At 33.6% G+C, this 15,429-nt stretch overlaps 1 protein-coding gene across 1 annotated transcript in view; it reads left to right on the forward strand.

Moving 5' to 3' along the window:
• LOC126474326 (sodium-dependent nutrient amino acid transporter 1-like) overlaps positions 1-15,429 on the forward strand; it is a 188,682-nt gene that overhangs the window by 145,604 nt on the left and 27,649 nt on the right. Inside the window, exon 6 of the mRNA XM_050101793.1 lies at positions 13,882-14,037. Coding sequence (XP_049957750.1) covers positions 13,882-14,037 — 156 coding nt within the window. The remainder of the gene's footprint in view (positions 1-13,881; positions 14,038-15,429) is intronic.

The raw sequence follows: 15,429 nt of genomic DNA on the forward strand, positions 1-15,429 counted from the left end.
ACAAAAATGGTAAAGAGGAAACAGACAGCTCTAAATGTACAGTTAAAGCTTAAGATTCTAGATGAAGTGAACCATGGTACCAAGAAAACAGCAATTGCAGAGCAGTTTGGAATACCTAAATCTACTTTATCTACAATTATTAAGAATCGAGAAAAAATTATTAATGCTGCGGCGTCAGGTTCTGGAAACAAATCTAAACGACTTCATACCGCCAAGTATGAGACATCGAGATGTTACTGATAGAATGGTTCAATCATACGCGTGCATCCAACATACCTTTAACTGGCCCTGTGATTCAGTCAAAAGCAAATGTTATTGCTAAAGATATAGGCATCGAAGACTTCCATTGTTCTGCTGGTTGGTTGTATCGGTTCCAAAAGAGACATTCAATTTCATCTGTACAAATTTGTGGTGAAGCAAATAAAGTTGAAGAAGAAAGTGCAAACAGCTGGTTGCATGAATTTAACCGAATGAGGGGAAAGTATGCCTCGTGTGATGTGTTTAACATGGATGAAACTGGATTTTTCGACAATCTTTTTCCAAATCACACCCTGGGGATAACAAGTGATAAGTGCCACGGTGGAGCATGAAGCAAACAATGTGTGACTGTTGCACTGTGCTGTAATGCTGATGGCAGTGAGAAGTTTCGTCCCTGGGTTACCGGTAAATCCGAGAAATCATGTTTTAAAAACATAAATATGGACACTTTACCTTGCATCTAATCTCACCACAAGAAAGCTTGGATTGACGGCACATCATTTCACAAGTGGCTTCTTTGTTTCAACAGTCGAATGGTTGCTCAAAATAGACATGTTGTTCTTACATTGGACAGATGTACTGTCCATAACATTGATGATCTGAACCGATCCAACATAAACGTTCAGTTTTTTCCACCCAATGCCAGCAGGCCACCTTCAGCCTTTGAACCTAGGCATAATCTCTCTCATAAAGAGAGCTTATCGTAAGCGACTTGTAAGAGCTGCAATTCGTGCTGCTGAAAACAATAGTGCAACCTCAAATTGGAATCTGCTTGACGCAATAAAAGCCATCACAGCAGCCCAGAACTCAGTATCGCCACATCATACAGGGAAGTGCTTTAACAGAGCTTGGAGACATAGAAACAACGAAGATGTCCACGCGTAAGAAGATGCCACTTCACCTGATGAATGGACAGTTCTGCAGGATGTTGGAACCCGGGGATTAGTTTCGAAGAATTCATTAGTATAGACGATGATATTGCCGTATGTGCTTCTGTGGAATCGGATGTGCCAAAAGCTGTGAACGGAGTGGAAGAAGGGCTATCAGAAGAAAGTGAAGAGGAAGACAATACAGATACCATTCCCCCTACCTGTCAGGAGATGTTTACAGCCTTGGACTGTTTAGAATGGTTAGCTTCAACATCCAACGTCACTGCTGGATTTACGGACGCTATCATTACAATTGCTTGCAAAATTACAAAATATTATCGTTCCCATGAATGTCAGCAAACCATGACCAAATTTTTTCCAAGAAAGTAACTTGTAAGTCTACTATAATGTGATTGATAGTGTAGAGTATTACAAATTAGTGTACTGCTGTACATGTATACTTATTAAAATCTGTGTTTTACACTTAACAAGGATTTTTTTAACACGAACTCCTGATTTTTTGGTCCCTTTGGATTCGTGTTAATGAAGTTTTACTGTCTTTAAAAATTGTCCAGTTATGATTTGAATTACTAATCACAGCCCTAATAGGGACCCAAAATTTCATCAAAATGAAATATTTGTTGGTGCAGGTAAACCAACTAAGGAATTGTTAATAATTTTAATTAAAGGGTGTCTTAATCATAAGGGTTTATTCATTAGTATATTATCTTATTTTATGAATAGGCCCCTGGTTAATATCAGTAATTTTAAGTACTGCTAATAGTGCAAAAAATAAATAAATTATTATCATTATTGTAATAATAAATGTTGTTTTAGTACATAATTTTTCTAAAGATATTGTTATTTCTTAATAACTGATTGAGTTATCGATATTTATAGTTTCGGTATTTTTGAAGAAGTCTATAAATATTATCATGTCTAAAATAATTAGCATTGATACGATAAAGGCCCATATTGATAATGTGATGATTATGGTAATTGATTTGAATTGAAATATTTCATTTGATGCAATTCTTGTGATATAAATAAATAGAACTAATATACCACCAAGAAATATTAAGAATAAAATAAATGACAATCAAAAACTTTCCATTATTGTTCCTGTTATTAATCCGACAAGGAATTAATTTAATAAAATTAATATTTCTTACATTTAATAGTGATATAATTATTATTTTAATCATTTCAGGTGTTAGTTTATTTAAAATATTGGTTTTGGGGACCGGCAGTGGAAGCTTTTTCACCTCTGAAGTTTTAAAAGTGGGGGCTAGACTTATCTCTGGTTTACAAGACCAGTGTTTTTTTTTTTTTTTTTTTTTTTTTTTTTTTAATATATTTTGCTGGTGTTTTATGTTTTTTCTTCTAAATGTAAACATTTATTAATGGTTCGTCTGATATTGGAATATATTGTTCTTTCTTTATTTATGTTGATTATTGTTTTTATTATTGAATTTGATTATGATTATTTTTTCCTGTTTTTTTTTTTTTTTTAAGGGTCTTCAGGCCTTTCTATTTTGGTTTCAATAATTCGATCTCATGGTAATGATTTTTTTAATTCTTTTGGTTACTCTTTTTGTTGAAGTATTTATTTATAACTGTTTCTTTGGTCCCCCTCTGTTTATTAAAGAATTGGCTAAGTGGCCCTGAGCACTATGGGATTTAACATCTGAGGTCATCAGCCCCCTAGAACTTAGAACTACTTAAACCTAACAAACCTAAGGACATCACACAGACATCCATGCCTGAGGAGGATTTGAACCTGTGACCGTAGCGGTTGCGTGGTTCCAGACTGAAGCACCTAGAATCGCTCGGCCACACCGGCCAGCTATTAAACAATTGTTGATGGTTGGTTCATTCTTTAATGTTACTGTCAAGGTTTGTTTTTATGATTTGTGTATATTCATATGCTGATTTGAATATAATTAGATATTATTTTGGTGTTGATCATTTTTCTTTTAGTTTGATTCTGTTGAGTTTTTGGATTTTTTCTTTAATAATTACTGCTGGAGGTTCAGTTTATTTAAGTTCTTAACATTCTAATTTTTTTGTTTTTATGGTTTTGATTTTAATAATTATACTTTATTGTTCATTTGATAGACTAAGCCTTCTTTCTTTTTATATTTTTTGTGGCTAGATTGGTTCCTACTTTGCTCTTTTTTTAGGTTGGGGTTATCAACCTGAGCGATTGCAGGCTGGTGTTGATTTAATTTTTTATACTTTGGTTGCTAGATTGCCTTTGTTGTTAGTTTTATTTAGGGTTTGTGATTTTCCTAATACTTTGTATTTTCCTTTATTTGTTGATTTTGGTTCTTATTATTTTAAATTTTATGTTTTTATGATTTTGGCGTTTTTAGTTAAGATGCCAATATTTTTGGTTCATTTATGACTTCCTAAGGTCCATGTAGAGGCCCCTATTTCTGGTAGAATAATTCTTGCAGGTGGTTTATTGAAGCTAGGTGGTTATGGAATTTTTCGTGTAATAAAGGTTATTTCTTATTTGGGGTTGAAGTTTAATTATTTCTGGTTGTCTTTAGGTTTATCTGGTGAAGTTATTGTTAGATTTATTTGTTTTTGTCAGGTTGATTTAAAGTCTTTAAAAGCTTATTCTTCTGTCGCTCATATAAGAATGGTTATTGGTGGATGAATTGATAGGTTTGTATAGGTTCACTTTCTTTAATAGTTGGCCATGGTTTATGTCCTTCTGGTTTATTTTGCTTGTCTAATATTATTTATGGACATTTAGGTAGACGAAGATTATTAATTAATAAGGGTATGATTAATTTTATGCCTAGAATGGCTTTGTGGTGATTTCTTTTAAGATCATGAAATATAGCTGCTCCTCCATCATTAAATTTGGTAGGTGAGCTTAGATTATTTAATAGAATTATGTTTTGGTCTTCTTGTAGATTTTTTTCTCTAATTTTTTTAAAACCTTTTTTTAGAGCTGTTATTACTTTATACTTATATTCTTATTCTCAGCATGGGAATTATTATTCTGGGTTTTATACTTGTTCTCTTGGTTATTTCTGGGAATACTATCTTTTACTTTTGCATTGATTGACTTTAAATATATTTTGTTTAAAGGGTGAATATTTCTTTGTTTAAATTGCTTAAGTATTTTAATTTAAAATATTGTTTTGTGGGATCAATGATATTAAGTCTTTCATCTTAGGCCATGAGTTTATTTTCTATTTGGTCTTTGAGTTTTTTTCTTTATTCTGTTCTGGAACTATGATCTTTATTTTACATATCTATTATTTAATAATTGATTAAAGAGCTTTTGTTGAATGAGAGCTTTTAAATTTGAAATGGTTCTATGGTTGTTATGACTTCAATTTTGGATTGAATGTCTCTTATTTTTATGTCTTTTATTATGTATATTTCTTATTTGGTAATTTACTATAGAGAGGATTATACGTTAGGTGATAAAAATATAAACCGTTTTATTATTATTGTTTTAATATTTATTCTTTCAATGGGGTTTTTAATTATTAGTCCTAATTTGATTACAATTTTATTAGGATGAGATGGTTTAGGTTTGGTTTCTTATTGTTTAGTTATTTATTACCAAAATGTAAAATCTTATAGTGCTGGTATGTTAACTGCTCTTCGTAATCGGATTGGTGATGTTGCTATTTTAATTTATATTGCTTGAATGTTAAATTCTTGTGGTTGAAATTATATTTATTATTACGATTTTATTTCTGGCACTTTCAAAATAAAGCTTATTACTGTATGAATTGTTTTGGCAGCCATAACAACAAGAGCTTCTATTTGTTTTAATGTTTCTAGTTTATCTTTATGTGGTATATCTTTTTAGCTGGTTTTTATTCAAAGGATTTAATTCTTGAAAAGGTTTGTTTGAGATGAATTAATTGTATAATTTTTTTTATTTTTTTTCCTACTGATCTAACTGCTTCTTATTCTTTTCATTTATTTTATTATTCAATATCTGGAGATAGTAATTTTTAGTCAGGGTTTTCTTTTGATGATAGGGGTTATTATATTTCATTTGGTATAATTAGTTTATTCTTTGTTGCTGTTTTTGGTGGTAGTCTTTTATTTTGGTTGATTTTCCCTATTACTCATGTGATTGCTTTACCTTATTATTTAAAGTTATTGACAATTACAGTTGTTATTTTGGGTGATTATGTGGGTTATGTTATTTCTAAGTTTGATTTTTCTCATAATTTGTTTTCTTTAAGTATGCTTTCTTTGTTAAATTTGCTGGTTCTATGTGATTTATCCTTTCCTTTCAACTAAGTTTGTGAGATATATTCCTTTGAAGTTGGGTTATTATTCATCAAAATCATTTGATTATGGTTGGGTTTACTTATTTGGCATCAGGGTTTGTATACATTATTTATTTACTTAATTGGTTATATTCAAGGTTGCTATGATGGGAATTTTAAGATTTATCTTTTAACTTTTATTTTTTGGATATTTATTTTAGTAATGTTTTTTTCTTATACCTAAATAGCTTATAATTAGAGCATGACACTAAAGATGTTAAGGAGGTATTTTTACTTTTAGATATTTATAAATATAATTATATTATATTTACAGTGAAAATGTAATGTTTTATTTAAACTATATAAATTTTAGAAATGTTAATTGAGTTTAACTGCTAGTATAAAAAGTTAGCAGCTGTCATATTGGCTTTACATTTCCTTAATTGTAACTTTATAGGCCTACTTCAATTATATTATTAACAGTAATACACCTCTTTCTGGCTTCAATTAATTAATAAGAATAAGGGTATATTATTTACCAGTCTTTCAGGTCGAAACTGACTGCAGTATTTTGCTTCTTATTCTATTTAAGGTTGATTTATTATATCAATACTTTTTGAATGCAACCCAAATGTTATAGTTAACTACAACCCTCTATTCTACTCATTGTAAGGCTCCTTGATTTCATTCGTGATATAGTCCTCCTAATAGGACTAGAATGAAGAATACTGTTGATGCAATTCTGATTATGTCTGATGTTTTATAAGTAATTACGATTGGTAGGATTAGTGTGATTTCTAAGTCAAAGATTAGAAAGATTACAGCAATTAAGAAGAATCAAAGGGGGAATGGCATTCATGCTGATCTTCTTGGATCAAACCCAGATTCAAATGGTGATCTATTTTCCCAGTCATTAATTAATTTTTTGATAGTGTAGTTGCAAGGATTATAATGATTATTGGGATAATGAATCTAATGAAAACCCTTGTAGATAGAACTAGGATTGTTTTCCTTGATTTATATCAATCTTTCTGATTGGAAGTCAAATGTACTATTTATACTAGAAAAACAATTATCTACCTCATCAATAAATTGAGATTTATAGGAATAATCATACTACATCTACAAAGTGTCAATATCATGCTGCTGCTTCAAATCCAAAGTGGTGTCTTGGTGAGAACTGATTTATTGAGTGTTGAAGTAAGCGTGTTGTTAAGAAGATTGTTCAAATAATTACATGGAGTCCATGGAAACCTAGTGCAACAAAGAATGTTGATCCATATACTGCGTCTGCGATAGTGAAAGGTGCTTCTCAATATTCAAATGCTTGAATATTGTACTGTGAAGAATAGGCCTTGTAGTGCTTGAGTGTGATTAGATTCTATAAGACTGTGGTGTGCTCATGTTATGGCTACTCCTGAGACTAAAAGAATAGCTGTAATAAGTAATGGAATTTGTATAGGTTTGAAAGGTTGAATTCCTATTGGAGGTCATAATATTCCTAGTTCAATTATTGGTGCTAGTCTTCTGGTAAAGAAGGCTCAAAAGAATGATACAAAGAATAAGACTTCTGATACAATAAATAAAATTATTCCTCATCGTAATCCAATTGATACAAATCCAGTATGTAATTCTTGACATGTTCCTTCTTGTACAACATCTCGTCATCATTGAATTATAGTTAATAAGGTAATTCCAAATCCAATTATGCATAAGTTAATGTTAAATGGGTGAAATCATTTTGTTAATCCTGATACTAGAACTATTGCTCCAATTTCCCATGTTAATGGTCAAGGTCTTTAGTCTACTATGTGGAGTGGGTGGTTTGAGTGAGTTGTTAACACGTTTCGTATACTTCTCTAGAATATAGAGTTCTTAAAATTGAGAAAACATAAGCTTGAATTATAGCTACTGCTGATTCTAGGATTACTAGGAGTATTTGTCCGATAATTAGTAATGAAATTAGATTTATTACTATAGATGGTCCTGTATTTCCTAATAAGGTTAATAATAGGTGTCCAGCGATTATATTTGCTGCTAGTCGTACTGCTAATGAACCTGGTCGCATAACATTTCTAATTGTTTCAATTAATACTATAAATGATATTAATGCAGGTGGTGTTCCTTGGGGTTCAAGGAATTAGTGTGATTGATTCATCCAAATAATACAAGTATTCATCATATAGGTAGAGTGATTGCAAATGTTAATGTTAAGTGGCTTGTTCTAGTAAAAATGTAAGGGAATAGTCCTATGAAATTATTGAAGAATATTATAATGAAAATTGAGATAAGGAAGAACGTTGTTCCGTTAAATGATTTTGGTCCCAATAATGTTTTAAATTCGTTGTGTAGGGTTAAGTTCAGTTTATTCCAGATAATATTAATTTGCGATGATGTAAGTCAAAATATTGATGGGATTAATAGTAATCCTAGGAATGTTGTAGTTCAATTTAATGATAAGTTGAAGATATTAGTTGATGGATCAAATGTTGAGAAAACGTTAGTTATCATTTTCAGGTTAGATTTTTTATCTCAATTGTTCTTTTTTCTGCTCTTTTAATAAGATTATGCTTAAATGAGAAAAAGTTTATTTGGTTAAATAGAATTAAAGTGACTGAAAATATAACGAATAGAGAGAATCATATGAGAGGAGATATTTGAGTGATTTGGATTTAAACTTCCCCGTCAGGAGTAGTCGTTAATTTACTATTGTTTGGTTTAAGAGACCATTACTTACGTTCAGTCATCTGATGTTTCAAGGTGTACTAATTATTTATTTTAGATTGACACTCTAATGTTATATATTTTAACTAACTCCTTAAATTATCTTAGATTATCACTTGATGAATAAATTTACTGAAGTTCTTTCAATTACAATTGGCATAACTCTGTGGTTTGCTCCACAAATTTCTGAGCATTGGCAAAGAATAGTCCAGGTCGGTTTATTGTGAATGTTCCTTTATTTAGTCAACCTGTTGTGGCATCAGTTTTAACCCCTAGAGCAGGTACTCCTCATGAGTGAAGAATGTCTGAGGCTCTTGTTAATACTCGTACTTCTGTATTTATTGGAAGAATTGTCCAGTCATCTACATTTAGAAGTCGAAAACCATCATTTTCTAAATCATGGCTGGTGTTATGTAGGTATCAAATTCTACATCTATAAACTCTGAATATTCATATCTTCAGTATCATTGTAGTCCAATTGTTTTGATTGTGTTTTATTGCATCTACTGAATCATCAAGTAAATATAATAGTCGTAGTGATGGGAGTACAATAAAAATTAAGGTAATTGCTGGTAATGCTGTTCAGATAGTTTCAATTAAATGCCCACAAAGTATATTCCGGTTTGTGTAGGCAATAAATAGTATTAGGGTGTAACTTACAATTACTGTAATTAATAATAATACGACCATAGTGTGGTCATGGAAGAATGATATATGCTCCATTAATGGTGAAGCTCCATCTTGAAGTGATAAATTTGATCATGTTTCCATTATTGGTTTCTGATAAAAGGTCAAACCTTTATTTGTAGAGCTTAAATCTACTGCACTAATCTGCCATATTAGAATCTAGAAATTAATGGTAATTCTGAGTAACTATGTTCTGTAGGTGGATTGTTTTGTAATCATTCTGTTGATCTTCTTATATTAGGTCTAAATATGACTGCTCAGTTCGTAATTATTCTTTCTCATATATTACAATAAATATAATGGTTCCTACAATAGAAATTGTAGATCCAATTCTTGAAACTACATTTCATGATGTATATACACCTGAGTGGTCTGAATATCATCGTGGTATTCCTGCTAATCCCAGAAAGTGTTGAGGGAAGAATGTCAAGTTTACTCCAATGAGTATAATTGTGAACTGAATTTTTAATCATGTATTATTTATGGATAACCATGTGAATAGCGGGTAAAATTGAATAACACCTCCTATGATTGCAAATACTGCTCCTATAGATAGTACATAATGGGAGTGGGCAACTACATAATATGTAACATGTAATACAATGGGAAGGGATGAATTTGCTAATACTAATCCTGTTAATCCACCAATTGTGAATAGGAAAACGAACCCCAGAGCTCATAATAATGGTGGGTTAAACTTCAATCTAGTTCCATATAATGTGGCCAGTCATCTGAATACCTTAATTCCTGTAGGTACGGCAATAATTATTGTTGCTGATGTAAAGTATGTTTGTGTGTCAACATCCATTCCTACTGTAAATATACGGTGTGCTCATACAATAAATCACATTAACCCAATTGATAGTATGGTGTAGATTATACCTAGGGTTCCAAATGATTCAATTTTCCCTATTTCTTGACATACAATGTGTGAAATAATAACAAATCCTGGTAAAATTAAAATGTAAACTTCTGGGTGCCCAAAGAATCTGACTAGGTGTTGATACAGAATTGGGTCTCCCTTCCTGCAGGATCAAAGTATAATGTGTTTAGGTTTCGGTCTGTTAGTAATATAGTAATAGCTCCTGCTAAAACGGGAAGTGGAAGAAGAAGAAGAAGAAGAAGATGAAGAAGGGCTGTGATGACTACAGACCAAAAAAATAAGGTGTTTGGTCTAAAGTTATACTTTCTGATTGTATATTAATTGCTGTTGTAATAAAGCTTACTGCACCAAGAATTTATGATATACCTGCTAAGTGTAGTGAAGAAATGGCTATATCTACAGATGCATCCCCATGTGCAATAGCCCCTGCTAGAGGGAGGTAAACTGTCCATCCTGTACCAGCACCATTATCTACCATAGAAGATGTAAGAAGGGTTAATGAGGGTGGTAGTAATCAAAAACTTACATTATTTATTCGTGGAAATGCTATATCTGGTGCACCAATTTGTTATATACGTTATATAACATGACACCTCTCACTGAGCGAGCTGTCAGAAGTGCCTTTGCAGATCACATTTCACCACATTTTGTGTAAGTGCATGGAGGTGAAGTAGTGAGTGGGAATTTTTGAAAAACTGAGTGCCAGCAATGCACTAAACATCAGCTGATTGAGACACCAACCAGGGACATGAAACAGGACGGAAAATTTTGCAGATGCCACAATGTCAAAAACACAATGAAAACAAGCACTAAAATCGATGTATAATAATACAGTTGAGTTAGAGATGTAACTTTAAGAAATAAAAATTTGACCCACAAAAGATGACACGTTGGTGTCGAAATATGTCTGGGTAAATATAAAAATAAACTAAATGTGTTTGCATAAGGCTGATTTCCAAAACAACTCAGTTTTAAATCACTAACACAGAAGAACGAAAAGAGGAGCTTCAAACCTTAGTAAAATGACTTAAGTTAAAGAAGAATTTGATAAACTAACAAAAACTGGATGTCACTGAACTGGTTGCATCTAGTCAATCGGCAATACCACTAGTAACCATCAAGAAGCCATCCAGAAAATTGCGACTATACGGTGCCCTCAGAATGTCAGTAAATACATAGACTCATTCATCTCATACCACAAGCGGATGTATGAATGGCCAAATTAGCTGGAGGAAGATATTTCCCAAAACCTGACTTGTCCAAAGCCCGCAGCTTCCTCCTGACAAAGAGTCACAGCAGCTTCTAGTAGCCAACACTCCTTTTGGCATCTCTAAATATAAGCACTTAGTATTTAGGTTTACCAGTGCTCTCACTATGTTTCAGTAATTTCTTGAGCAATTAATGCAACATATGCCATGCAGCGTAAATTATCTTGATGATACCTTAGTAATGGTAACTTCCGCCAAGGCATCTCCAGAATCTATGTACACTGTTCCAACACTTCACAATACAGGTTTAAAGTGTAACTTTGACAAATCTCAGTTCTTTCAGCCAGCAGTTGAATATTTAGGAGGTAATTTCACATGAAGGCATAAAACTGATGACCACTAATGTGGAAGCAATCAAAGCACTACCTTGGTCGAAGACATTAAGAAACTGTTATCCTTTCTTGGAAGGTTTCCTACTACACCCAGGGTTTCTGTCTCAGGAACTGTTCCTGGCAGCACTGGCACTCCTACCACTCCACAGCACCTTGGGTCACCCAATTTCGAGCTCCCATGCCTCTGAGTATACAGAACCTGCTCCCATCTAGGCTACTTACAGCCCGCGAAATGCAAAGGTCCCGAGTTCGAGTCTCGGTCGGGCACACAGTTTTAATCTGCCAGGAAGTTTCGTATCAGCGCACACTTCGCTGCAGAGTGAAAATCTCATTCTGGAAGTCTCTCTCTCCTGAAGGAGGAAGGGATATGGTAACTCCCATGGTACCACATTACTAGGGGGTCTCCGTCTCCAGTGGCAACTCCTCCAGTGGCAGCTACCACCACTTGTTCAGCCAGAAATCAAAATACGCACATTTGACGTGAGGCCGTGCAACCAGCATCACACCATTTCTGTCTTCCCCCTCAACACATTACATTATCAAGACCCACCAGCCAGCCCACAGTACTGTTCCAGAATTGGCCACTAGAAACAGAACCTGCTTCCCTGTAACAAATCTATGGCACAGATGCACATGCCGATGCTCACAGGGCACCAAGTGGCGCCCATCGACTAGATGCTTACTCAGATTGTGGCCCAAGTTCTGTGTTTCTCTTTGCTAGCTGTACTATAATGAACATGTCCACGCATCCTCCGCTATGACTTGGATATGCTACTGGACTTTCCTTGGATTATTCTCTTCAGATAAGTGTTTGCTTGTGCTTCTATTTTTGGTGTCAATAAATATATGTTAACTGTATTACAGATTGTTTCACTACGTAGTAGTTGCTACAGGCTCCAGGGCTGGGAGGAAATCTGTCAGATTCTATGTAGCATATGCCACCAACATAGCACCCATTTTAACGGGTTTTTTGGTGTAGAATCCTTGAACAAAAAAATGTGTGCCCGGTTGTTTGAAGGGAGTACAGGTCGCATATGACTACAAGAATGGTAGCAGAAGAGTTCCGTTTGAGCATAATAAGCTATCATGAACAGGAGGACCTCCACGCCAGCCAATGTGGATATTGAAAATGTTGATCATGAGGAACCATATCTCACTCTCTTCACATGGCTTCAGTGAAAGCCAGGAGATTAAGGCAATCATGTGTGATATTTTTTGATTTCTAGAAAGCATTTTACTCTGTAACACACCAATGTTTGTTAACAAAAAGGCAATGATATCAGGTATCAAACAAAATTGTGACTATGTTAAGGATTTCTTTTTAGGGAGGCACAGCATGCTACTTTGGATGGAGAGTCATTGACAGAAGTAGATGCAACTTGAGGGGCATGTCCCAGGAATGTGTATTGGGAACCTTGCTTTCTGTGTTCCATGTTACTGACATGGCCGACAATATTAGTGGTAACCGCACAATTTTTGCAGATGATGCAGTTACCTGTAATGAAGTACTGTCTGAAAGGAGCTGCACAAATATGCAATTAGATCTTGATAATATTACAAAGTGGTGCCAAGATTGATAGCTTGCTTTAAATATACAGAAATGAAAAATTCTGCATTTCACAAAACAGAGAAAAAGCAATATCCTACAAACACAAAATTAATAAGTCACAATTGGACACAGCCTACTCATACAAATTACCTGAGTGTAACAGTTTGTAGGGAAACGAAATGGAACGATGACATAGGCTGATTCACAGATAAACCAGATGGCAGACTTCAGTTCATTGGCAGGATACTGGGGCAGTGCCGTCAGTCTACAATGGAGGCTGCTTCAAAACACTTATGCATTCCATTTTTGAATACTGTCAAAGCATGTGGTATCAATACCATGTAGGTGACATTGAACAACACAAATTGTTACATGTTTGTTTGAGACATAGGAAAATGTCATGGAAGTTCTGAAAAATGTGAACTGTCAGACAGTTTAAGATACACACCAGTCATCCCACAAAAGCCTACTTATAAAATTTCAAGAAACAGTATTATGTGAAGAATGTTGAGGTACGCTTCAGCCCCTTGTATACTGCTTCTGAAGGGACTGCAAAGTCTGGAGAAAGTGTCACCCCAGCTACATGCTGGATTTGAACAATGTACATCAGCAAATAAAGAGGTCAAGGACACTGTTGCATTACTTATGGTACATTGCTTGTAAAATTCAACCTCTAGCTTATGTTGTATGTAACAAAAATTTATTTTTCATTTAACACAAGCCAGACTGTACTACTGTTTTCCAGAGAAAATAAGTCTTGCTTGAATAAATTTTGGGTCTAAACCTTATGAGATATTTGAGTTGGAGCAGTTACACATTTTGAAGTTACAAATTTTTAACATATCATGCTAAACTTCTGGATTGTTTAAGTCTTTAATCTGAGAGAATGATGTTTAATTATTATGGAATAATTAATGCAGATTGTAAAACCTGTCCAGTACGTAATGTGCTTCCTAGATCAGATTTTAGGTGATATTTAAATTTTAGATATTCCTTTTGTAATATCTGTTCTTGTATTTAATTAAATATTTGTATTTTCAAACGTTTTCTATTTCCAGGGTCTTATTTACTTCCACTGCACTTATTCCCTTAATTATCTGAACCAGCATCTGTCAAACTATCAAATAAGAACATCAAATGTCATGTTGACTTTAACTATGATGATAATACCTATTGGGACTCTAGTGCAAGTTGTCAAACACATCCGAAAAGAGGTATACATTCAATTTTTCTATGGTTTTTCACATATCCATTCTTAGTATTATTATTTTTTACTGTAATTGACATCTTCACTCCAGTTTATTACAGTAAAACTTCCTTTATTTGTTTTTTACATATATGGTTTCTTTTTTTTCCTTCATGTCCCAGCAAAATATCCACATTGTGCACAAATTATGATGCAGTGTATCAGAGTGGGTTTCCAGCAATTGGAGTGGTAAGGCCAATATTAGACTATAATAAAATTTGATGGTGTAATATGGAACTTGGTCAGAGTTAGGCATTGGTCAAATTTTCTTTGATCAAAGGAAGCGTTCATCTTATGTTTACTCCATGGAGACATCACCTGCTTGGAGCGCTAGCATTGCTGCAGCTGTCTGACACACAATGTTTATCAATATGACTCCCAGATTTACATGTCACATCACACATATAATGAAATTGATAGAAATATTTGAGGCAGATGAAGCAATGTGTAACTTACAACATCCTGAGTATAAAAAGTGAGAGCTATAAAAAATTGCATATGCTATTAGCCATGAAGTACAGCTATGATATACCCTCAAGAATATAAAGGAGAAAATCTACAATTTCTGTGGAAATAAAAATTTTTCATGACTGCAGTACATATTAAATTTATTTGCCTTCACATATTCCTCCTTCAGTGTAGTGTAAATAGCTTCATATGTTTCTGGTATTATTTTCGGCAGTGTGCAGAGCAGCATTAGAGCAGTGTGCACAGTAGCATTATTGCGCTATACCGGTACTGTAAACTAGAGTAGTTAGAAATTGCACAATTACAGTAAGTCTGTCTTTTGAAGATGTAGCATTTCTGAGGAGTGTGTTCAGCTTCATAATATGAGGCGCCACTTTCTTGAGCATAATATTAAATGTACACTCATCCATTCCCAAAGGGATTTTCATGCGACTTTACGTCCTCGACTTGCAGCTACCGTAGCAAATTTTGTTGTATACCTTGCATCGCAGGACCTGGATGAGGAAGAAACTGACGATGAGGATGATAGAAAAGAGCCTCAATCATTCCTCCATGCCGTTTAACGATGCAGTAAATGTGTTAGAAATAATGAAACAATTTTTGACGTGCCACAATGTTTCTGACAAAATAATAACAGAGTTACTGCATTTTGAGGGTACTGAGTATGATATTGCTGCATCAAAGAAAAAACAAGCAAAAATTATGGACTTTTTTTATGAAATGAAGTTTTCTTCTGTGTAGAAGTTTACATTTTTCTTTATATCTTTGTTAAGTAGGGTGCCTAGTAAGCCTGTATAATGTTTTGTAGAATGCAACTTTTTAGTTACTGGACTTTTCATTTGTGTTTACTAATTAATTTGATAGTATGGTGCTATATTTCATATATACATTT

The sequence above is a fragment of the Schistocerca serialis genome, chromosome 4 (assembly GCF_023864345.2).
Source record: "Schistocerca serialis cubense isolate TAMUIC-IGC-003099 chromosome 4, iqSchSeri2.2, whole genome shotgun sequence".
In the NCBI taxonomy this organism is placed as follows: domain Eukaryota; kingdom Metazoa; phylum Arthropoda; class Insecta; order Orthoptera; family Acrididae; genus Schistocerca; species Schistocerca serialis.